Below are 25,204 nucleotides of genomic sequence, written 5' to 3'. Positions count from 1 at the left end.
GGGTTTTAGGTACCCAACTCTTGTTGGGTCCTACAAGGTTAGTTACAATAGCCTTTGGAATCCAAATACAAGTCTTATCTCCCTTGCATTTGGATCCCAACTTCCTAGCAAATACTTTTTCATTCTTACAAAAAATTGCAAAAGAAGTATTGCAAGCGTGGTAAATAGTAGAAGGTTCATTACATACTCTCCTAGGCACATGATGCACAACATGATTTCTCCTAGGCTTACTTCTACCATGCACAAAAGTAGAGCTAGAAGCAAACATAGCATGTGAATTAAACACATCATAACTCCTATTACAATGAGCATTTCTAGAAAATTTTCTATCATAAATGTAAGCATGACATTTTTTAGAACTACTAGCCATAGGAGCCTTCCCTTTCTCCTTGTTGAGAATGGGAGCCTTTTGGCTTGTTAAGTTCTTGGTTTCCTTTCGAAAACCAAGTCCATCCTTAATAGAGGGGTGTCTACCAACAGTGTAGGCGTCCCTAGCAAATTTTAATTGATCAAAATTAATTTTGCAAGTCTTAAGTTGAGCATTAAGATCTGCCACCTCATCATTTAATTTGGTGATAGACATAAGGTGTTCATCACAAGCATCAACATCAAAATCCTTACATCTATTACAAATACTAACATGTTCTACACATGAACTAGATTTATTTGCTTCCTCTAGCTTAGCATTTAAATCATCATTTACACTATTTAAACTAGACACAGTTTCATGGCAAGCAGATAACTCAGAAGATAGCATTTCATTTCTCTTAATTTCTAGAGCAAGAGATTTTTGAACACTGATAAACTTATCATGCTCTTCATACAATATATCCTCTTGCTTTTCTAAAAGTCTATCCTTTTCATTTAAAGCATCAATTAGTTCATTAATCTTTTCTACTTTAGCTCTATCTAATCCTTTAAATAAGCTAGAGTAATCTACTTCATCATCACTAGAATCATCATCACTAGAAGTAGTATATTTAGGGGTATCACGAACACTTACCTTCTTCTCCTTGGCCATGAGGCAAGTGTGTCGTTCGTTGGGAAAGAGAGAGGACTTGTTGAAGGCTGAGGCTGCCAGTCCTTCATCGTCGGAGTCAGATGAAGAGCAGTCTGAATCCCATTCTTTACCAAGGTGAGCCTCGCCTTTCGCCTTCCTATAGCTTTTCTTCTTCTCCTTCTTCCCATGTCTTTCTTCCCCTGGTCATTTTCATTATCGGGACATTGAGCAATAAAATGACCAGTCTTACCGCATTTGAAGCAGGAGTGCTTTCCCCTTGTCTTATTCTTGTTGGGGTACTCCTTGCGTCCTTTTATGCAATCTTGAAGCGCTTGATGATAAGCGCCATTTCATCTTCGTTGAGGCCAGCGGCCTCCACTTGTGCCACCTTGCTTGGTAGCGTCTCCCTGCTGCTGGTTGCTTTGAAGGCAACAGTTTGAGGCTCGTGGACAGTTAGTGGACCGTTTAGAGCATCGTCCACATATTGAGCCTCCTTCACCATCATGCGTCCGCTCACAAACTTCCCAAGAATCTCTTCGAGCGTCATCTTGGTGTACCTGGGATTATCACGAATAAGGTTGACAAGATGGGGGTCTATTACCGTAAATGACCTTAGCATTAGTCGGACGACGTCGTGGTCCGTCCATCTTGTGCTTCCATAGCTCCTAATCTTGTTGACCAGGGTCTTGAGCCTGTTGTATGTTTGTGTTGGCTCCTCTCCCCTGATCATCGCGAACCTTCCCAGCTCGCCTTCCACCAACTCCATTTTGGTGATCATGGTGGCGTCGTTTCCCTCATATGATATCTTGAGGGTATCCCAAATTTGCTTGGCGTTGTCTAAGACGCTCACCTTGTTGTATTCATCCCTGCACAAAGATGCTAGCAAAACAGTGGTAGCTTGTGCATTCTTATGAATTTGCTCATTAATAAACACCAGGTTATCCGTATTGTCGAAATGCATTCCATTTTCAACTATCTCCCAAATACTAGGATGGAGAGAAAATAAGTGACTACGCATTTTGTGACTCCAAAAAGAGTAGTCTTCTCCATTAAAGTGTGGAGGTTTACCAAGTGGAATTGAAAGCAAATGAGCATTGGAATTGAACGGAATACGAGAATAATCAAAAGAATAGTTTTGATTAACCAGTTTCTTTTTAGACGAGTCATCGTTGTCGTCGTCTCTTGGTGAAGAAGAGGAGGTGTCGTTGTCATAGTAAATGATCTTCTTGATCCGCCTCTTCTTCTTCCCGTCCCTCTTCTTGTGACTCGATCCTGAGTCAGTGGGCTTGTCATCCCTTGGCTCGTTGAAGAGGGACTCCTTCTCCTTGTCGTTGACCACCATCCCCTTTCCTTTAGGATCCATCTCTTTGGGCGATTAGTCCCTTAGATGAAGAGAACGACTCTGATACCAATTGAGAGCACCTAGAGGGGGGGTGAATAGGTGATCCTATAAAATTCAACTCAAATAGCCACAAAACTTAATTCTTAAAGTTAGAACGGCTAAGTGGCTAGAAATGAGCTCTTGTGAACACAGGCAATCAAAGAGAGAGCACACAAGAGACACGCGATTTTTATCCCGTTGTTCGGCCAAGTAACACTTGCCTACTTCCACGTTGTGGCGTCCCAATGGACGAGGGTTGCACTCAACCCCTTTCAAGTGATCTAATGATCAACTTGAATACCACGATTTTTCCTTTCTTTGTCTTTCTCCCGTTTGCGAGGAATCTCCACAACTTGGAGCCTCTCGCCCTTACAATGATGATCACAAAAGAAGCACAACAGTAAGGGAGGGGAGAGCAACACACACAAGACTCAAATCACAGCACAATCACGCACACAAGTCACAACTTGAGCTCAAAACACAATCCACAGAGTTCACAACTCAAATGGAGCTCAAGTCACTATTTCAAAGAATCAAATGTGCGAAGTTGGAGTCTTGGAGTCTTAGAATGTTTCTTGTAAGCTTGGGTGACTCCTCCATGCGCCTAGGGGTCCCTTTTATAGCCCCAAGGCAGCTAGGAGCCGTTGGAGACCAACAAGGAAGGCCATCCTTGCCTTCTGTCGAGTGGCGCACCAGATAGTCCTGTGCGCCACCGGACAGTCACTGTAGACGGTCTTGTACGGATCTCCTTCCTATTCTGGTGTAGACGACCGTTGCATCTTTGGGCCAGATGGCACACCGGACACTGTTCGGTGCACACTGGACAGTCCGGTGCCCCCTCCCGACCATTGGCGCGGGCCACGCATCGCCCGCGGTGGCGACCGTTGGCTCACCGGACAGTCTGGTGAATTATAGCCGTACGCCGCCGATTTTTCCCGAGAGTGGCCTGTTCACCGGAAGCCAGCCTGGCGCACCGGACACTGTCCGGTGCACCACCGGACAGTTCGTTGTGCCAGACTGAGCTGAGTATTGGCTGCTCTGAGCCAAGTCTTTTTGGTTCTTTTATTCTTTTCTCACTGTTTCTAGCACTTAAATAAAACATATTAGTACTCAAAAACTATGTACTAAGTCTAGAAACATACCTTCTCTTTGATTTGCACTTCTCTCTTCATTTAGCACATAAGAACTTATTTAAATGTGTTGGGCACTTAATCACCAAAACAAAATAGAAATTTCCCAAGGGCACATTTCCCTTTCAACCTCGACAAAGGCTTCGCTGCAGTTGCACCACAAACTCCAAGGGGTGCCTAAATCCAGGCGGGTGTCCCATTGGTCGGCATGGGCTGTGCCGCACTAGCAGATCATCTCCGCGCGACGACTTGGCCACCCAAGTTCTGGCCACACCTGCCGGAGAAGTACGACGGTACGTCAAACCCGTCGGAATTCTTGCAGGTCTATGTCACTGCCATTACGACAGCTGGTGGAAACACTGCCGTAATGGCAAGCTACTTCCATGTAGCCTTGACCGGGCCGGACCGGACCTGGCTCATGAACCTCGCCCCAGGGTCGATCTACTCCTGGGAAGAGCTCTATGCACTGTTCACAACAAACTTTGCCAGTGCTTATCAGCAGCATGGTGTGGAGGCTCATCTCCATGCAGTAAGGCAGGAACCCGGGGAGACTCTTCGGGCTTTCATCTCCCGCTTCACCAAGGTACGAGGGACTACACCTTGCGTCTTCGATGCCTCCATTATCACTGCTTTCCGACAGGGTGCGTGATGAGAAGATGTTGGATAAATTAGTGACGCATGACGTAGAAACCATCACTACGCTCTTTGCTCTGGCTAACAAATGTGCCAGAGCTGTTGAGGGCCGTGCATGGCTCTCGACACCGTAGACCGGAGTTACACAGACGGGCGGCTCATGTGCCGCCACCCAGGGCGGTGGCAAGAAGAAGAAGAACCGCGGTCACGATAGGCCGCAGTCTGGTGCTCCGGGCGCCACAGCTGCGGCTGGGGGCCGGGACGAGCACGGCAAGCGCCCACAGCAACAGGGAAGTAACAATGGGTCATGCCCTGTCCATCCCAACAGTTGCCACAGCACCTCGAAGCTAGCGGTCCCGGTGGCGTTCCATCTGCAGAACCCACCAAGGATTGTGTGTGCTACAGAGGGTCCTGCCAACCTCTTAGCGCCACAACCAGTAGCTTAGAGTGGTCCCGATGCATGGATCTCTGAGATCCGGGACTACCTGAAAGAAAATGTCCTTCCTAAAGATCATATGTTCGCAGAGCGCATAGTGCGGTTGGCTAAACGATACACGGTGGTAGAAGGGGATCTATACCGCCGTGGCGCCAATGAAATTCTCATGCGGTGCATCACCCAGGAGGAGGGCCATGAGCTGCTCACGGAGATCCATGGAGGTGAGTGCGGAAGTCATTCGTCATCCCGCACACTGGTTGGTAAGGCCTTCCGGCACGGCTTCTATTGGCCAACCACTCTCCAGGATGCAGCTGAGTTGGTAAAGTTCTGCAAAGCATGTCAGTTCCATGCAAAGCAGATACACACATCGGCTCAGGCTCTGCAAATGATTCCACCCTCCTGGCCATTCGCCATATGGGGGGTGGATATCCTGGGACCATTTCCCAGGGCTATCGGCGGGTACCGTTTCCTCTTCGTTGCTATCGACAAATTCACAAAGTGGCCAGAGGTTCCAGGATACACGTGTCCAGACCTGATCTGGTGGGATCCGGATCTTATCACATACACTTCTGCTCCCCGCCCAGGCGGAGACCCGATGATGCCACGTGGCCACATGCGCGCGGCGTAAGCCAATGGGCGGAACCTGGCATGAAGCCTCTAGGCTACACGCGTCTTTGCATTCATTACGGATAAGACGTGTGCCTGTCCATTCCAATGACAGGCGGCGTGCCCAGTCCACGCTGCATGGGCCGTGCAGTTACTCACACGTTACCATAGCAAGGACAATGACTCACCATTACTCGTGCGTTTCCAAGTAAGGGCTTGTTCGGTTAGCTCTCAATCCATGTAGATTGAGTGGGATGGGGTGGGTTTAAATCCCATGCAAGTCAAAATTCTTCTAAATTTTTTCCAATCCCATCCAATCCATGTATAATAGGAATAACCGAACAAGGCCTAAAGGGTTACTGCCTATCAATGTTGCATGGACTGCAGTCATCATGACTTCCGTTGATTACTCATGTGTTACTAAGACAGAGGGAATCTGAACGGCTCCACCTATACGCCTCTACTCATGTGTGCTGTCAGCATTAATTATTCACATAATGTATTCCTTTCATTATGCTCCTGGGCCCGCATGTCGGAGCTCAGCATCCTTGTATGTACCTCCCTTAAACTATAAAAGGGAGGGGACACAGCGTTACAAGGGACACACTCAATACAACTTACAGACAGTGGATGTAGGGTATTACGCTCCAGCGGCCTGAACCACTATAAACCCTCGAGTGTTCTTGTGTTTATCCGAAATTCACCAAACAGACAAGCGCTTAGGCCCCCTCCTCATCTTAGGATTAAGGCGGGTGCATTCTGTCACCCGGTCGGAAGATTTTCCCACTGACACCCCCTTAACCCATTAGGTCTTGTTCGGTTAATCCCGTTACCCATGAATTTGATGAGATTGAAAAAATTAAGAATGAGTTTGACTTCTTGAAATTTAAACTCATCCAATCCACATGGATTGAGAGCTAACCGAACAAGACCTTAGTTGGCCGACTGATGGGCTGAGCACCCGAGAGGCCGAGACTAAGAAAGTGAGAACCGAAGAAGTTCATATGCTTTGCTGAGTACTGAGCTAACTTGGCCAGTTTGATGTGTCTGCTAGGAGTTGGCCAGCTCCCAGTCCCAGCCTCCCAGGTGGCACCGTGACAGGCCACACCGTCACTAGAGATGTCCAAATGGGCCGCCCGGCCCGGTCCGTCCCGGGCCCGGTGAAGCCCGGCCCGTTTTGGGCCCGGCCCGCCAGGCACGATTAGAAAACCGGGCCGGGCCGTCTAGGCACGCGGTCTTAATTTCTTGTCCGAGCCCGGCCCGCAGCGGGCCTAAACGGGCCGGACGGCCCGTTTAGCACGAAAAAAGCGGGCCGAAAAGCGGGCTATGCGGGCCGGTAAGCACGTTTTAGTATAAAAAAGCGGGCTTAACGGGCTTGGAGCTAAACGGGCCGTGCCGGGCTAGCCCGCCGTGCCTAGTTTCTTGTCCGAGCCCGGCCCGCTTATTCGTGTCGGGCCGGCCCGGACCCGCATAGAACCGGGCCCAAACAACGGGCTTCGTGCCGGGCTCGCGGGCCTCGTGCTTATTGGACATCTATAACCGTCACAGCCACAGGACACAGATCGCCCCTTGTTTTTAAATCTCGGTTTTTTCGGTTAAACCGAAAACTGAACCGAATTGTGTGGCTAACTGAATGACCGGTTTTCTCTTCTCTATTGAGAATTTTGGTTTACATTATTCAAAACCGAACTATAAAAAAAACCAAAAAAATTTCGATTAACCGAGCCCAGTCCTAGCTGCGACCATATCAGTCAACGGCTCAACGCGCACAAGCTCTTGCTTCGCATTTGTCCCCGAGCCAAGAAGCCAAACTGCGAAAGCATCCGCGAGAACACGCGCTCCGCACGTCTGAAATCCAAGACCATCACCAACCCAAAGTCTTGCGCCTTGCCCGGTCCCCGCCTTTTCGGAGATCGCACCCAATGGCCGGCTCAACCAAGGTGCTGGCCGCCATCCTGCTCGTCGACCTCGTCGCCTTCGGCCTCGCCATCGGCGCGGTGCAGAGCCGCCCCTCGGTACATTCCTACTGCCGCCGTCTTTCTTCCCTGCCTGCTTTTTCTTTCTCCCGTTCTCTGACGCGGGCGCCGCCACCACTCTTCTCCCTGTTTGCCGTCCCGGTTCCACAGGCGAGGCTGGAGACGGACGAGAGGCAGGAGTGGACCTACTGCGTGTACCGCACGGACGCCGCCACGGCGCTGGGCGGCGCCGCGCTCGCGCTGGTGTTCGTGGGACAGGCGGTGGCCGCCGCCGCCAGTCGCTGCTTCTGCTGCGGGTCCGTGCTGCGGCCCGGCGGCGCCAGGGCCTGCGCGCTCGTCCTCTTCATCTCCTCCTGGTACCACTAATTCTTCCTCGCCGATCCCAATATTCTCCTGTCCTCCCGACCTCCCCCAAACTCTTCCCTTTCTCAGCTCGCCAGTCGCCACCTTGACTTCCCGCGTCAGGCTGACGCGCGGGCCCCACCGCCGGAGGCATCTCGATCCATATTGCGTTCTCATTTTTTTAGCAGAGTCGTGAGAGTTTAGCGATTGGAATGGAATCTTAGCTGTCCATGTTGGGCTACCATAAAGTCAAGAGCTGTTTGTGTAGGAAAGCGTGTTGGATCAATGGCTGCCCAATGTCGCCCATCATAATTATTTGTTCAAGCTGAAATGGTTGTTCCATGCGCGGTGTAGCAGTAGCATTTGGGAACATATGCTGACAATCCTAGCGGCTTTCTTAACATAATATTAGAAAAAAACAGTTGGTTGTCCTTTTTTTTTCCCTCTCTCGTTAAAGCTGCTAAGATAGTAAGGTATTCAGCCATTTTGTTCAAGTTCAAGAGCACCAGAGTTCACTGGATTTTGGAGGTGGTCCATGTGTTCTTTCATGGTTTCATCACATTTACTAGCCACCAAGGTTAACAAACGAATTCTGTAGACAAAAGACAACTCTAGGTAAAAATGTTTTCTGGTAGCTGCCAGGATATCTGCTCGTTAACATTTGTATTTTACATGTTGCTTTGTGGATTTGCACATGGTTTTGGAGACATAATTATTGGAATGGTAGTGTGGTGTCGGCTCCAGTGGAATCCAAAGTGTGCTGCCTGCTCAATTATAAATTAAAATGCTTAAATTGTTTAGTAGCAGCTTTAACTCTTAGCACTTTTTTAATCTAGGTCTGATTGGACAGAATTGGTCAGAACAGAGAAGAGGTCATAGCTTATGTCATTGGCAATAAAGAAGACCATCAAACTTGGTTGCCGTCTTCTAAATTTACTGGTGTTGAAAAAAAGTGACCTGGTCAATGTAATGTTTTTAACGACATACTGGGTCAATGAAGACTTGAGTAGGTATTCGCTCAGAAAACTGCATGTTCTGACACAGGTCGAGAAAACCCCCGAACCCCTGCCCCACCCATACACAGCGACATCGAAGCCCATGTGAGAACGACCACGACCGGGGCTGAGCCTTAGACATGTGCTTTGGCGTGGGACAGACGAGGGGATTTTTTTAACCACGGCCTGAAATACGCTCCCACGGGGAGTCGAACCCAGAACCTGAGGAGGGCTACTCAGACCACCTAACCAATTCAGCTAGAGGCCCTTTCGCGAAAACTGCATGTTTAGATGTGGGGTCTAGGCTATATCTCTTAGGAGTATTCTAAGTGTGATCTAGTAATATAACCATTTTCCTTAATTTGTCTGATAAAGATGAGTAGTAAAAACTCATATCATTTATGCCTGCATGAACTCTAAACTGTGCCCACGTTTAATTTGTTTGACAAAAATACAGAGCGGTAAAAATTCATATCATTTATGGCTGCATGAACTCCAAACTCTGCCTGTGTTTAATTTGTCCGATAAAGATGTAGAGTAATAAAATTCATACCATTTATGCCTGCATGAACTCCAAACTTTGCCTGTGCTTATGTTTCATCAACATTTATAAATCCTTCCAGTGTTTTTTGTTTTTTGTTTTTGTGCGAAAAGACCTCTAGCTGAGTTGGTTAGGTGGTCTGAGTAGTATTTCTTAGATCCCGAGTTTGACTCCTGTGAGAGCGAATTGTATGTGTGGGGCAGGGGTTTGGTGTTTTCCTCGACCTGCGTGAGAAGGTCTTCTTAATTGTAATGCTGTTGGTCTTCTTAATTGTAATGCTGTTGGTCTTCTTAATTGTAATGCTGCTGGGGTGGTCTTACCCTCCGCAGGTTGAGTTTTTTTTCTCTTTTGTCTTTGATGAAGTGAAACTGTTAAGTACTAATAAACTAGCCAGGCATGTGGGTTGTACTGATGGCATTCAAGCATAAATATCCCAATTTAGATGTGCATGCACTCAATTTTGCTTGTGACTACGTGAAGTTGCTGACTTGCTGCCACCATGCTGCCGATGCTGGTATGAAATTTATTGGAGCTATTCAGTATTATGTAATAGGATTGCACATATCTCATGATAGACTAGGAGTAAAGAATGTCACTTGTGGAAGTCCATAATGCTGACCTTCTGATATTGTTAAGAACCTCTTAACTACTTATAATTTGCCATTTTGTTTAGCTGGTGTCTGCAAATGTGACTTGTCCGGGGAAGTTTGTGTGAGACCTTCTGGAACCAATGAAGCATTAGATTAATGTTGACGTGAAATCTGGTCACACATCAGCAAGAGCTACGTTGGCCTAGCACGTAGCAGACAGAGGTCAAAATCACTGAGGCTGACCAACAGGACTGCCGTACAGATCCGACGCTCGTTCTTGGCCGAGCCCACGAACAGCTCCCATTAAGACCCGTCTGGGAGCACAGCGGGATTAACCTTGGACTGGTAAAGCTTCTTAGAACACCAATCAATATTGTCTAAGAGAGGCGCTGGACAACAAAGGGTTTGAAGAGCTAAACGTAGAAGAAAGTATTAATACATTAATTTTTGATCGGTTGTGTGTGGTTAAACCTGTGAAAGAGCTACTAGCTGAGTTGATTAGGTGGTCTGAGTAGCACTTCTCAGGAGCGAATTTCAGGCTAGGTGGCCTGGTTCCGGTCGCGCGCTTCGGTTTTTTTTTCAACCTGTGTGAGAAGGTCTTTTTATTAATATAATATTCATGGTTGCCTTTACCTTTCGCACGTCGAGTTTTTTATGTGGTTAAAGCTCAATCTGCCGTGATCCTATATATAGATATATAGAGAAGAGAAGAGGGTGGTCTTATTCCAGTAGCAAACCCTTTCCAACATACTCTGCAAGTTTCCCACGAGATAAGAGCAACCCATCAATTTAGGGTTGACAACAACTCGGACAACTAAAACTGGCTCAGGGCAGTTTGGACCTGCTGTGCTGGGCTCCTGGGTCAGCTTTTACTCAGTTTTGCACATTTTGATCAATTTGGCCCAAATTTGATTCTTTTCAAGTGTATTTGATTCTCCAATCCAAATGTGACCTCTCTGATCTCTTTTTGCTGCCAACAATTACCAGAGTTGATTTGTTTTTCTCAAAACAAATATTGGTGGGCTTTAAGTTATTTTGTCGCAGAACTGAGTTTGCACAGTTGTATCTTTGCTTAAATTGGCCACCCAAAACCTGAACTGTAGTGCTCTTTGAACTTTCTGTTTTTTTTTTCCCAAAGAAAGGGGGTTTTATCCAAGATTTTGCGTTCATCTGGTGTTTGAAACACGGCATGTCTGGTTGCTTTTCGGTCTTGTTCAGGTGTGCTGGTACAAGAACTACTCTAAATTACGTCAGAAGTCTGAGAATATGAGCTACCTGTTTAGTGTTTACTGAAGTAACCGTGCACGGCTTCAATGAACCTGCATGATCTCTTCAGAAGTTCAGACGCTCTTGTTGCCATATGGCCATACCACACGTCCGAAACCTCGGTGAACATAATGGTGCAAGATATCCAGGACACTGACCCATTTGCTTGTCCTACACAGGGTGACATTCGTCATCGCTGAGGCGTGCTTGCTAGCTGGTCTTTTGCAATCCGCCTACCACACTGGCTACCGGAAGGTGTTTTTCCAGAACCCGCCGGACTGCGAGACGGTGCGGAGGGGCACGTTCGGAGCCGGCGCTGCGTTTGCCCTTTTCACCTGCGTGCTCACCTCGGCCTACTACTACTGCTTCTCCAAGGCGCGGATCTACTACCACCGCCCGGAAGCCGCCATCGGCATGACTCCGTTGTAAACAGATTTACCGGTCTCTCTGCAGTAACAGTTTTGATAGCAACTATATATGTCTGTTAGGTTTTTGCATATATTGTGTTGGGCTGGTATGTGACAGTTTTTTCAGGACCATGTATCTGACTGAGTTGAACTCAATCTCTACTAATAATTAAGATCCCTCTGTAGACCGCCCCCGCCCCCTAAAACCCCGCGCCCACCTCCGCCCACCTGCGCACGTCGGAAACGTCGCCGCCAAATCCGCCCACCTCCGCTCGCCTCGATCCCAAGCCGCAGTCCCGCCTCAGTCCGCCGCGAAATCTGCGATGCCGCCCTACCACCATCCCCACGCCGCGCCGCAAGCCCGCCGCAATCCCACACGCCCCACACGCCTCTGCATCCGACACGACCTCCGCGAACCGCTCGCGCCGACCATTGCCGCACGCCATGGTGGATCCATGGAACCCCGCACGCCTCAAACCAAGCCGCGACCCTTGGCGAACCGCCCTAGCGCCCGCCCTAACGCCAGCACGCGGCAATCCCGCAAATCCCATCGTGGCCACTGCAGCCACCTCAAATCCGTTGCGCGTCCATTGCGGCGGGACAAACTCCCTAATCCTACTCACTACGCCTTACATTGATCATATCCCCGCATGCCAACATCCTCTTTCCCCTACATTCCCAAGCCCCCGTCCCTGGAGGATCCAAAGGAAAAGGAGCTTGCCCCTCTGCCGGAGAGGGAGGAATTCTAATATTGCTTCGGTCGCGGGTGCCTCAACCAAGGTATGTCATGCGTTCTCCTTCCAGATTTGTTAATCCGCGTCCCTAGCGCAGATAAATTCATGTCAAAATTAGAATGGGGACGGGACCTTCTTTTCTAGGGGAAGTTCCTTTAGAATTTAAATACCCAAGGTTGTAAGGTATCTGCAAGGACAAGTATGTTCTTGTACAAGAGCAGGTCATGCGGCTTGATGGATGAAGTCATAAGAAAACTGTCATAAGAAAACGACAAGACATCGTTAAGGGATGAAGTCTTTTGCTAATTACAATTCCATAGTAAGTTCCTGAAAAGTACAACTAAAACCGATTGATTTTGAATAGATACAAATCAGGAAAGGTTGTGTTTTTAAACAAGTTCATTTACTCCCCTTGAATTGTCACATGAGTGGTTTTAAGTATGGGCAGTTATTTGAAGCTATTTTATTGTTGATGCCTTGATGGTGGAAATTAGACTCCTCATATTTTAGGCAGAAAAGTAGACCTGGTTCATTAGCATGTGCTGTTCATCTTTGCAATACCCGTTAGATCAATGGAGAAAATCTTATTAACTTTTCCAGGCATTCTTTATCGTAGGATTATTCAGCCTACCAAAAGTAACTACAACTAGCAAAACACCAACGAAAAGAAGGGGAAAATAGATTAAATGAGTTGATCATAATCAGTTTACCAGATACACATTACAAAGCAAGTACATAGTATCAGGCAATCAAGATGTGGCCATATCAAACTTAATCTGAATGAGATCCCAGAAATAGCACATTTCAAAACCGATTGATTTTAAAAAGATACAAATCAGGAAAGGTTGTGTTTTTAAACAAGTTCATTTACTCCCCTTGAATTGTCACATGAGTGGTTTTAAGTATGGGCAGTTATTTGAAGCTATTTTATTGTTGATGCCTTGATGGTGGAAATTAGACTCCTCATATTTTAGGCAGAAAAGTAGACCTGGTTCATTAGCATGTGCTGTTCATCTTTGCAATACCCGTTAGATCAATGGAGAAAATCTTATTAACTTTTCCAGGCATTCTTTATCGTAGGATTATTCAGCCTACCAAAAGTAACTACAACTAGCAAAACACCAACGAAAAGAAGGGGAAAATAGATTAAATGAGTTGATCATAATCAGTTTACCAGATACACATTACAAAGCAAGTACATAGTATCAGGCAATCAAGATGTGGCCATATCAAACTTAATCTGAATGAGATACCAGAAATAGCACATTTCAAAACCGATTGATTTTAAAAAGATACAAATCAGGAAAGGTTGTGTTTTTAAACAAGTTCATTTACTCCCCTTGAATTGTCACATGAGTGGTTTTAAGTATGGGCAGTTATTTGAAGCTATTTTGTTGTTGATGCCTTGATGGTGAAAATTAGACTCCTCATATTTCAGGCAGAAAAGTAGACCTGGTTCATTAGCAAAACACCAACGAAAAGAAGGGGAAAATAGATTAAATGAGTTGATCATAATCAGTTTACCAGTTACACATTACAAAGCAAGTACATAGTATCAGGAAATCAAGATGTGGGCTATTCAAACTTAATCTGAATGAGATCCCAGAAATAGCACATTTCAAAACCGATTGATTTTGAATATATACAAATCAGGAAAGGTTGTGTTTTTAAACAAGTTCATTTACTCCCTTTGAATTGTCACATGAGTGGTTTTAAGTATGGGCAGTTATTTGAAGCTATTTTATTGTTGATGCCTTGATGGTGAAAATTAGACTCCTCATATTTCAGGCAGAAAAGTAGACCTGGTTCATTAGCATGTGCTGTTCATCTTTGCAATACCCGTTAGATCAATGGAGAAAATCTTATTAACTTTTCCAGGCATTCTTTATCGTAGGATTATTCAGCCTACCAAAAGTAACTAAAAATAGCAAAACACCAACGAAAAGAAGGGGAAAATAGATTAAATGAGTTGATCATAATCAGTTTACCAGTTACACATTACAAAGCAAGTACATAGTATCAGGAAATCAAAATGTGGCCATATCAAACTTAATCTGAATGCGATCCCAGAAATAGCACATTTGAAAACAAACTAGAAAAGTTGTATCACAGAATTGATGGAAAAAGAAAATTGGTTTACCTTTCATCAAGAAGTGTATCAATCAAGGGGAACCGCCCTCGCTTGTACTCGGTGTTGAGAACTTGTTTCAGACCAACCAATAGCTCCTGAAATCCAGTGTAAGAGATAAGGATATTAGCATTTTCAAAGTAGTGGTCATATAGTTAAATGATTTCAAGAAAGCACCAGGTCGTATCTTGCCTTTCTGATGGAGACAGAATCAGAAGGACACGTAACAAGCAAGTTCACAATGCTCTTGCATATGCTTTACTCATATGACTTTATGTAATCTGCATTGCTCTTCAGGAGGTACGTCAGAAATGACAAGGTCTGCATGAAAAATCATCAATACATCATGAACTTAAAAGAAAAAGCAACTAAAAACAAAATCTGAAGACCGACCTTGACCTGTGCACCCTTTAAATCGTTGAAGGGTGTCTTAAGGTGTGGCGGCACCTTGTCGGGTGCCCTTGATAGAGATGGCCGCCACCATGAGTGGCAACAAGTGTGGGATATTTGTCTGCACAAGCTTTGCATACAACTGGAAGAGAAACATCACAACAAGCAAGTCCAAAACCTAAGTGCAACGTTTCAAGTGATATAAGTGATACAATAGCTGGGTGTGCGAACCCATTTTCTATGCGCGATTCGATTTGCTATTTGCTTATGCACAAGGGGTGGTGCAATGACTAAGTGCTTTGTTTGCTCTGTTGGATGGTATTGAAAGAAGGAATTGAGAATCGAAGTTTTACACTCATCTCCTTTTGTATATACTTACTACCTTCTATCATTAGTCTGATTAATCTGCATTTGTTCATTGGCTATGATGCAAGCTACACCAAAGTATTGGACTGTCGTTGTCGAGTTATTTTCAATGAATTATTGAAGTGATAAATTTGTGCGGTTTCTGGTACATTTCAGATTGTGTGAATTTGGTAAAGGGAGCCAAGGACAATCATTTGAGGGTTAAGGGACCTGTCAGGATCCCTACAAAGGTTCTCCACATCACCACTCCCAAGTCCCCTGGCGGTAAAGGTATCAAGCTATTTCCTATCCTCTGCTGTTGAAGCTGTTCTCCACATAACTTGCATTGGAGCTATAATCTGAATCAGAGGTGAAGGCTTTACCAATGTACCTTGTTTTATGTTACCCTGTTTTCTGTTAAGTATGTTTGAGTCCTTCCATGGTCCCTTTTCAGCCTTAAGGCAGCCTCCTTATTCAATTCACTGAGCATTTTTTATCAAATTAAATAATAATCATAAGAGATCAATTAAGAAAATATTATGCTATTGTTAATTTTATTTTGGATTCCATTTTTTTCCTTAAACAGATTTTTCTTACTACTATAACATGTAAAAGTATTGTATCTATCCTGCACCATGGGAGGTGATTTTTGTTATTTTTACGTTATTATCTACTCCCTGTGTTCCTAATTATTGGTCACTTTGGCTTTTCTATAGTATAATATTCCAAACTTGTGTGTATTTCGGGTATTTATTGGGGTAGTCTAAACTTTATATGCATACTTCCTGTATATAGAGGTTGATGCTATTTATCTAATGATATTGGTAAGGCTTAGCTAATAGTATGATTTGTGTACGGTGAGTTGTATCCGTTCACAATTCTCTTTCTCATATGATCCTCGAACCTTCTATTTTGTATCTGCCATTAAGTACAAGAACAAACAGCATAAATCAAATATTTGCAGTTGTTAATCTACAGACTGATAGACGGCACCTTCCGATCAATGGCCTTCCATATCATCTGCACGACATCATCGGTCTGAGATGGGTATTGGTACTCAAAGTGCTTTTCCACTTCCTTTAGCCTGTTCCACATGCGTGTCCACTCTTCTCGGCTGATCCCTTTGATCAGGTTCATTAGAAACCCCTTCTTTCTCCTGTACAAACGATAATATCTGTTTCATTAAAGGAATAGAACAAACAGCTCCAAGTAGAAATCATCGACACGCACACCACGCTGGGGCACTGGCCACCAAATGCGAAACCTGTTCCACGTACTGGAGTGCAGATATGGACCCAGATCTCACAAAGACGCAAACTGCACGGGCGACAACCGACACCCTTGCATTGTGTAAAAACCCAGACCAACTGCGCACATCAGGAACATCCTAATATGGCACTGTTGTTGGGGAAAGAAAACTAAACTGACCTGAGGATCTATACCACTGAAGTACTGCACACATTTCTTCATGCAGTACATCAATCGACTTTACCGTCTTGCACAATGCTCCATGGCCAACTGCTCTTCAATATCCAGAAAGAATGAAGAATGCTAGAGAGACCACGGGACAAACTTGCATCCCAACTAACTGAAAATGCAAGCAACAAATATACTGCTCCTGAAATTCAGAAGCACTTCATGTGGACGATGCCCGGACCAGATTCGTCGTACTCTTCCTTGGAGATCCACATCTACAACACAATAAAAAGACTAAGTCAAATTTCAAATACAATAGATTGCAGAGCAAGCAGAAACGTCTCATTTAGATTTTGAGAGGGTAACAACCTGCTGAAAAGGTACTGAGGGAGGCCAGAATGGAACCACCAATCCAACACACTGTACTTCCTCTCCGGCGGAGCAACCACCTTCACCTTCATGCTGCTAGGGGCAAGTGCAGTAATCTCCTTGCTCATGCGGTCACCAATACCAGAGAACATAGTGGAACCACCACTGAGGACAACATTACCGTACAGATCCTTTCTGATATCGACGTCACACTTCATGATGGAGTTGTACGTGACTTCATGGATGCCAGCAGATTCCATGCCAATGAAGCATGGCTGGAATAGAACCTCAGGGCACCTAAACCTTTCTGCACTGATTGTGATAACCTGGCCATCGGGCAGCTCGTAGCTCTTCTCAACACTGGAGCTGGTCCTGGCAGTCTCCAGCTCCTGTTCATAATCAAGGGCACTGCAGGCAAGTTTTTCCTTGATGTCCCTGAGGTTCATGATTAAGAAACTGAACTTGACTTTGTGTTAAAAAAACTGATACTTGACTCATGCGAGTATAAGCTTTCAAGCAATTCGCAGAGACAACCAGACTTTGGTGCTAGCTGATAATCGATCCTGGGACCTGTGGGTTATGGGCCCACAACGCTTCCGCTGCGCCACTTTGATGTTTACGTCCATTTTATCTAGCAGTGTTTATATCATAAACACAAACAAAAGGTAAAACCGCGAACAAATAGATTAGAACAAGCATGAGAGAGCGCAAGAAATTAATACTCAGTATACATAATGTTCGAACTAAGGGGGTCTAAATTTCCAGGCCCAAGTTTTTGTTTTTTGATGGTAGTCTGCTGGCAGAGTAGCATCATTATGCTCCAGTTTAATTACCATGCATCCTAGAATAGTAAGAAGTAATAAACTAATCTGAAAGTAGCAGTGACACATCCTCTAATATTTGGCTATTCCCTATTCTCTGAGAGTAGCAGAACTGTACAGATTATTTAACTTGATGCAGAGATATGAACGGCTCCTCTAATACTGCTGCATCATAGGAGTTTGTGTTTGCAAACCATTTTTTAAAAATAAAAACAGTAGTAATCTAGGAATAATTCATGATGCACACTAGGTCACCAGCAAAAAAAACGGATTCTTCACTCTACCCATGTTTGGATCTTGAATCGAGAGTCAAGACACATACAACAAAACTCGAAATAAAATAACACAAAACACACACATATCAATGTGATATATAACCAAACTGACAAGATAAAACCTCAGCTAGATTACCTCCGCTGCGGAAGCAACGATTCTGTTTGTCCGCTTTCACTGCTCAGACTGTGAAGTTACCAAGCCCAAGTTTCTGATGGTAGTCTGCTGGCAGAGTATCATTATGCTTCAGTTTAAACTACCATGACCCCTGAAATAGTGAGAAGTAAACTAATGAGTCCTTGGACTGACAAGCCAATCAGAAAACTATATAAGGATAGATTATATCCTCAGATTACTGTTATAAGTACTGCTGTTTGGTGATTTGACCAAACACATGACAAAACACTCCTCTGATAGTTGGCTGTTCTCTGAAAGTAGCACAACTGTAGACATGAACACCTCCTCTAATACTGCATTATAGGATGTTAAGTTTTTTCTCGCCCAGCAGAAGAAGAACATAATGCAAAAAAAAATAAAAAAAAATACTTGTCTGAGCCCAGGTTCGAACTGGGGACCTTTAGTGTGTGAGACTAACGTGATAACCAACTACACCACCCAGACATTTTGTTCAATTAATCTTTTCAGGTTTACCTGAACTATAACATTCCACAACTAATGAGTCCTTGGACCGGGAAGCCAATCAGAAAATTATATACTGCGACATAAGGATAGACTGTATCCTCAGATTACTATTATACAGCCAACTGGGCAATACAAATCCGTCATACGCTATCATGCATGCCATCCACCTCTGCATGAGCTGCATACTCGTGAACTACAAGCCTTAATCACAGTCACACCTACAGTCCAAAATAAGTGCTCAACCAACCAACCCACACTGCTCCTATGTCGTGCTATATCAATACATTGGACTATTTTACAATTTAGTTTAAAATATTTTCAACTGGTAATAGGTTTTGATGGAGCCAGCCGTATTGAACCGTGAAAGAGTTGCATTGGACAAGAAAAACAGGATGCCTGAGTAAGTTATATTATAAACAATATTTAACACAAGATTTCGCTATCAAATTTATGAACGTTATTTAGTTGCATGTTTAATATAGCTTCAGGTTGTTCGATGACTATAGCGATGAAGATTTTTATGGGGTACAACGGAAGTATAGTATTGTCGCTCGAGTTGAAGTTAAATTCCCGATTGAACCACGTTATCGTGACAGGCAACATTACATTTTGTCTGACATCAATGTAAGACAACCCCTCTCTAGGTATCATTTACATAACTATATATAATGTTCGTACCACAATCTATTTTGTGCTGAAATCAAATTAGGGAGCCAAGATCGAGGCCATTGCAAATCGGTATGAGATAGTCAAATACTTCAACAGTTTGCTCCATGAAAAGCATGTCTACAAGATGCACAACGTATGGTTTGGTCTTAATCCGGGTGCATTTAATTTTCGACATCTAAATGGTACCATGGAGTTGTATTTCACCCACCAAACTGTCGTAGAGCCATACGCTGTCCCAGTTCAAATGCCGCCATTTCCAAAACATATATTCTTGAACCTTGATGATATTGCCGAGCTGCCAAACAGGACTTTAGTTGGTAAGAATATATTGATCTACTAACCCTATTAAAAATTCCTTTACACAAAATTGAGTATTAATCCATATTAAATTGTGCTTTTTGTAGACATTATGGCTATTGTAGTCCACTTGGATACAATCCATCGCACAATGTGGGGTACATTCAGGAAGATTGTTATAATGGATGCTAGGTATATTACATTAATATATTACCAATATGATGTTAAATCTATTAGTACTAATCTATTCTTCACAAAATCAATGTCACAAGGTGGTCTTTACATACCATTAAAGTTTGGGGCGATTTACTAAACAAAAATGCACTACGCTGGGCGTTGGCTAATGAGAATTATAGCATCATAATTGGGACCATATTTCGGTGGTTCAGAAAACAAGGTACAACATATGTTTACGCCTTGCAAACACATTATTCACTAATTTTTCTTTTATAATGATTAATATTGAATATTTAAATTTGCTATTCTAGAGTGTCTCGAATCAACTGACCATACAACAATACACTTCAAACCGTTCCATCACAACACCCATTATTTTGAACGTAAGTATTTTATAAGATTACCTACATCAAATTTATGTACTTGTTTTCATTATATTGTGAACTGAGTATACATGTGATTAAATGTTGCACTCATTGCAGCAATTCAAAAGGCTTTGGTGGCGCGGAACGATCGTCAGTTTGTCGTTAGATATCTTGACGACCAAAGGCGTAGATAGAGTCTGTAACTTTTGCAGATCTGAATTTTATGATGGAATACATGTACTGTTAGTGATGCAACTTACATGTGTCAAGATTTGTAAAACATTTTGTTCTACCGTGACATATCAGTGAATAAGTGGAACATCAAATCGTTTAGCCCGTACATTTTCCATTTAGAACACTAATATTGGTTTAATGTTGTGTCATGTTTGACATTAAATTAGTAACTTCGCTCGTGCAATTACGTCAAATATACAGATCAAATCCAGAACAAATTTAATGTACATTCGGTATACCGAAGCCCATCTATAGGAGCTAGGCGTGCACCAGGAAGATATTCCACATCATCAGAGTTATGAAAACAATTACTTAGCGCGTCACCCATATCTATCTATGCAGTTCACACTTGGAATATAATACAATATCTTATACGGACACCAAAATCGTTCTCCTATCACCTCTCTCTAGATCTTATCTCTTTACTCTTGGTTATGATGCTTGTTTCTATAACCTCTATTACAAGGGCATCTTTTTTGATCTTCTATTCGCTTCGTTAATTGCAGTCATATCATTTCACCCTTGGTTCTTGCAGTATTATTTTTATGCTCATGTTTTCTCGGGTACTGTTCTTGTTATAGATCAGATGGGACATAATGCCGGTCGCAAACCATTCACAGACATCTCTAGCAATATCATTAGAGGTAAAGGTCAATACACAAACTAACCATACATCATCGAAACGTAGTAAGTAGGGAACACTAATACACTAACTTACATTATAGGTGATCAAAATGAATTGCTCGGACCAATGGTCGATGCTAAGGAGCGTAAGAGGAAACGAGATAGGGAAAGATATGCAGCGATGTCCGTTGAACAAAAAAACGAGAAGAATAGGAAGCGTCGTGAAGCACGTCAACAAAACAAGGGACACAATGTGATGCCCAATGTGTCAGGAGGTGATGAAAAACATCCAATTTTAATTAATAAATCTGCGCATAAACCTACAATTGGAAAGTAATTGTGTTCATATTTTATAGGTGACCAAAATGAACAGCTTAGGTTGTATAATCAGACACCAAGGCGGAAAGAGGGAAAGTTAGAGTACATAAGAAAACGTAGAGCACTGCAAGCAAGCACTTTGAATTAGGGGTCCATCGCCATGGAGGTCCCAACATATACCTCTGAGGTTGTACACCCTACAGCAGATGTATCGGAACCTGATTCATCCTCTGATAACGCATGCGACTGGGTTATCCCTGAATACACCAGTACACCTTTCATGCCAGCTTCAACACAAACTGAGGATGTCGATTCACCCGATATGTCTACTGGTCCACTAAGACGTAAACATCATGTTCTGCCTGGTGAAAGACAAGCTATCTTAGCCCGTCAAAACAAGAAATTTGAAGCAAACATTGCACGTAATGTGGCTACTTTGACTGAGGATACTATCAGTGACGTCGGACAAATGGATGATTCAACACAACCCAGTTCAACTATAGAGATCAACAACACTGGTAATTATACTAACCAGTTTTAAATGGATCTTGCACGACGACGATAAAATGTAGTCCGACTAAACGTGTGTTTCCATCAGTACAATATAGGAATACACGCCAAAGTGCGATCGTGGCAACAAATGGGAGTGCAAACATGGTCGAACAAAGAAGTGGGTTGGAGCAAAGCTCGTCGATCCCAAGGATCATTTCCAATGGTAATTGTTAAAAATCTTTATTGAGGTTATATATTTTCTCAACCCTGAATGCCCTGTCTTTTACTTGGATTGTATTTTCACGATCCAGTTGATGACGATGATGAGGGTGTCATATTCGGAGAGGATAATGATGAGAACGAGGGATATCTATTCGCTGGTAAATGTACTTATGTCAATTTCTATTACAATACCAATGCGTATCTAAATTCAAATGTCTTAATCGTTCTTTTCCAAAAAAATATCAGATGAGGACACTAACGAGGACTTCGATATAGATGGTACTCAAGATCAATCTGTTGTCACTAATGTGCCTGACCCGTACGACAAGGTCTACAGTAACATCCCTGAAGAAACACATATGCTGAAGCACGTTCCCGACTGTGGTTATTGCACTGCGAAGAAGTTTGAGTATGAGCCGCCTGGGTTTTGCTGTCGAAGTGGGAAGGTTGAGCTAGCCCCACTAGAGACCCCTCCCCACCTCAGGAGGTTGTGGGATAGTGCAGACTCTGATGCTAAGCACTTTCGTGATAACATCAGGTTTTTTAATGGCCATTTTTCTTTCACTTCCCTGTACTGTTGCCTCGACAGTATGACAACTAATATGAGGGATTCTGGTATATACACATTCCGTGCACAAGGCATGATGTACCATAATATCAAGTCATTCGGTAGTGAATGTGGGGCAGAGCATAAGCACCTAGAGCTTTACTTTTACGATGATGATCCCAGTCTCGAGCATCGATACCGTAAGTGTCGTGAAGATCAGATTCAGAAAGACCAAGAGGTTATTAAACAGATAGTTGGCATACTTCGTGGAAATCCGTACTCTGAGCACCTTAGGAGCATGGGTCATGTTGAGAACCTTGCTGACTATCACATCGCATTGAACCTTGACCAGACGTTGAACCAGAAGACATATAACACACCTCTCACTTCGGAGGTGGTCGCTGTCTGGATCGAGGGGAGCGAACGGCGAGGCCAGTTCAGCAAGAGTGTTATGCTACATGGGAAGGATAGGTCAAGCCACGGCATCCGCTCATACCATGGATGCTACGATGCGCTATCATATCCACTGTTCTTCCCTAGAGGTGAACTTGGATGGCATGCAAATATCCCAAAGGTTGGTGTATCCATGGACGAAGTGGATGCATACCGGGCTACGCATAGGGCAAGTAATGCAAATGATGAAGATGCGGGTTAGTTGTTTCTTTGTAATTTCTAAGTTGTTCACATTATTAAATATGTTTTCGACATCACTAAATAATCAATTCTTGCATATGCAGAACCTCCTACCCATCTATGTGTGTCCGTGCGTGATTACTACTGCTACAAATTTCAGATACGTCCAGGGGTATTCAATCCAATACTTCATGGTAAACGACTTTTCCAGCAGTTCGCGGTCGACACATACATTAAGATTGAGAGCTCCCGTTTAGATTTCATACGTAAGAACCAGGATCGGTTAAGGGCAGACCTATACCAGGGCTTGGTGGATAGCATGTTAGATGGAGATGTTAGAGGAGAGAAGGTTGGAAAGCGAACTGTGTTGTCATCGTCGTTTATTGGCGGTCCTCGTGACATGAGACGTCGATATATGGATGCTATGGCTCTGGTGCGAAAGTTTGGTAAACCAGACATCTTTCTTACCATGACATGTAACCCTAACTGGGATGAGATAAGGAGAGAGCTTCTACCTGGACAGACACCGCAAGATCGTCCGGATCTTGTAGTGCGTGTCTTTCATGCGAAACTACAGGAGCTAAAGCATAGGTTGACTAAACAGGATATTCTCGGTAAAGTCCGAGCCTACGTCTACGTCGTGGAATTTCAGAAACGAGGTTTGCCACATGCCCATTTTCTACTCATCATGCAAAGGAAGTACAAGCTCACGTGCCCTGAACAGTATGACCTTTTGATCTCAGCTGAGATCCCATCCAACAAGTACCCTGAACTGTGAAAGATGGTTATCAAGCATATGATGCATGGCCCGTGCGGGTCTCTAAACCCTAACTGCCCATGCACTAAGGGTTGTGCATCGTGCAAGAATCAATACCCACGACATTTCCGTGAGGCAACCATGCAAGGGAAGGATTCATATCCTAATTACAGACGTCGTGACGATGGGCGTAAGGCAATTGTTCGAGGATGTGAATTGGACAATAGATGGGTTGTCCCTTACAACCCTTACCTCCTTCGGCTCTTTAACTGTCACATCAATGTTGAGGCGTGTGGGAGCATCAAGGCTGTTAAGTACTTGTTCAAGTACATATACAAAGGCCATGATCGTGCGTCGGTTGTTATGACAGATGCGAGTAAGGAAAATGATGATGTAGATGAGATCCAGCAGTATAGAGATGCAAGGTGGGTGACTCCTCCGGAAGCCTTATGGAGGATATATGGATTTGAGCTTAGTCAGAACTCTCCATCTGTGATGCAGCTGCAACTCCATCTTCCAAACATGCACATGGTGACGTTTCACGAGCGACAAATGGTCGAGCGAGTCGTCAACCGTCCAGGTGCTGATAGGTCAATGATTACAGCATATTTTGAAGCGAATAAGCTATACGAGGAGGCTCGGGGCATCCTGTATCGTGACTTCCCTGAGTGGTACACTTGGAAGCAGGGCAAAGTGTGGCAAAGGAGGAAACGAAATACGGGTGGACAAGTCGGTAGAATCGTCTCTGCTCTACCATCTGAAGGGGAGCGCTTCTATCTTCGGCTCCTCCTAAACCATGTGACTGGTGCTACCTCCTATGTGGATCTAAGGACAGTAGACGGTGACACACTACCATCGTTTCGTGAGGCAGCACAAAGAAGGGGATTACTTGAAGCAGACAACACAATAGATGAGTGTCTCAATGAAGCTGCTCTTTACCAAATGCCATCAGCGCTACGAAGGTTGTTTGCAACGATACTGGTTTACTGCGAGCCGAATGATGTGGCCGAATTGTGGCAGAGACACCTTGACACAATGTCCGAGGATTATCATCGTATTACTCAGAGCAAAACCCATTTGCAGCAGATGGTCTTGATTGACATTAGAAACATGTTGCAGTCAATGGGTAAAGACATAAAGACATTCCCTCTCCCTGCTATCATCGATAGATATGACGATTCACAAGGTATTGATAGAGAGATTTACGAGGAGGAAAGTATCGAGGCGACGACAGAAGATGTTGCTTTGCACGAAACCCTAAATGAGGAGTGAAAGGGAATTAGGCTTACACCTAGTCCCTAATTAATTTTGGTGGTTGAATTGACCAACACAAATAATTGGACTAACTAGTTTGCCCAAGTGTATAGATTATACAGGTGTAAAAAGGTTCACACTCAGCCAATAAAAAGACCAAGTTTTGGATTCAACAAAGGAGCAAAGGGGCAACC

General features: G+C 44.1%; 2 protein-coding genes, 1 non-coding gene and 1 pseudogene across 5 annotated transcripts; 2 read left to right on the top strand and 2 right to left on the bottom strand.

Moving 5' to 3' along the window:
* The first annotated feature begins 6,908 nt into the window (after positions 1-6,908).
* On the top strand, positions 6,909-16,307 carry LOC100284779 (uncharacterized). 2 transcript variants are annotated; one of them, XM_020552975.3, is made up of 4 exons: positions 6,909-7,201; positions 7,313-7,518; positions 11,076-12,083; positions 15,078-16,307. In XM_020552975.3, exons 1-3 carry the CDS (start codon positions 7,109-7,111, stop codon positions 11,323-11,325), a joined length of 549 nt encoding a protein of 182 aa, XP_020408564.1. In that variant the 5' UTR covers positions 6,909-7,108; the 3' UTR covers positions 11,326-12,083; positions 15,078-16,307. The 2 variants fall into 2 exon arrangements, with proteins under 2 accessions (XP_020408564.1, NP_001151146.1); NM_001157674.2 differs by lacking the exon at positions 15,078-16,307 and having other exon boundaries at positions 7,056-7,201; positions 11,076-11,474.
* Positions 15,078-20,246, top strand: LOC112163616 (uncharacterized; annotated as a pseudogene). Its single transcript, NR_154883.1, has 8 exons — positions 15,078-15,191; positions 18,754-18,821; positions 18,904-19,045; positions 19,131-19,407; positions 19,495-19,579; positions 19,660-19,784; positions 19,876-19,947; positions 20,047-20,246. The product of NR_154883.1 is annotated as an uncharacterized protein (transcript).
* On the bottom strand, positions 15,082-18,320 carry LOC118476131 (actin). The gene has a single exon (XM_035964261.1). The coding sequence runs from the start codon at positions 17,129-17,131 to the stop codon at positions 16,616-16,618; it is 516 nt and encodes a 171-aa protein (XP_035820154.1). The 5' UTR covers positions 17,132-18,320; the 3' UTR covers positions 15,082-16,615.
* Positions 18,327-18,400, bottom strand: TRNAV-CAC (transfer RNA valine (anticodon CAC)). Its single transcript has one exon. It is a non-coding gene; the product is annotated as a tRNA-Val (tRNA).
* Positions 20,247-25,204: the final 4,958 nt, after the last annotated feature.

Source organism: Zea mays, chromosome 1 (assembly GCF_902167145.1).
Source record: "Zea mays cultivar B73 chromosome 1, Zm-B73-REFERENCE-NAM-5.0, whole genome shotgun sequence".
Classification (NCBI taxonomy): domain Eukaryota; kingdom Viridiplantae; phylum Streptophyta; class Magnoliopsida; order Poales; family Poaceae; genus Zea; species Zea mays.
This window is presented reverse-complemented; position numbering and strand designations above follow the sequence as displayed.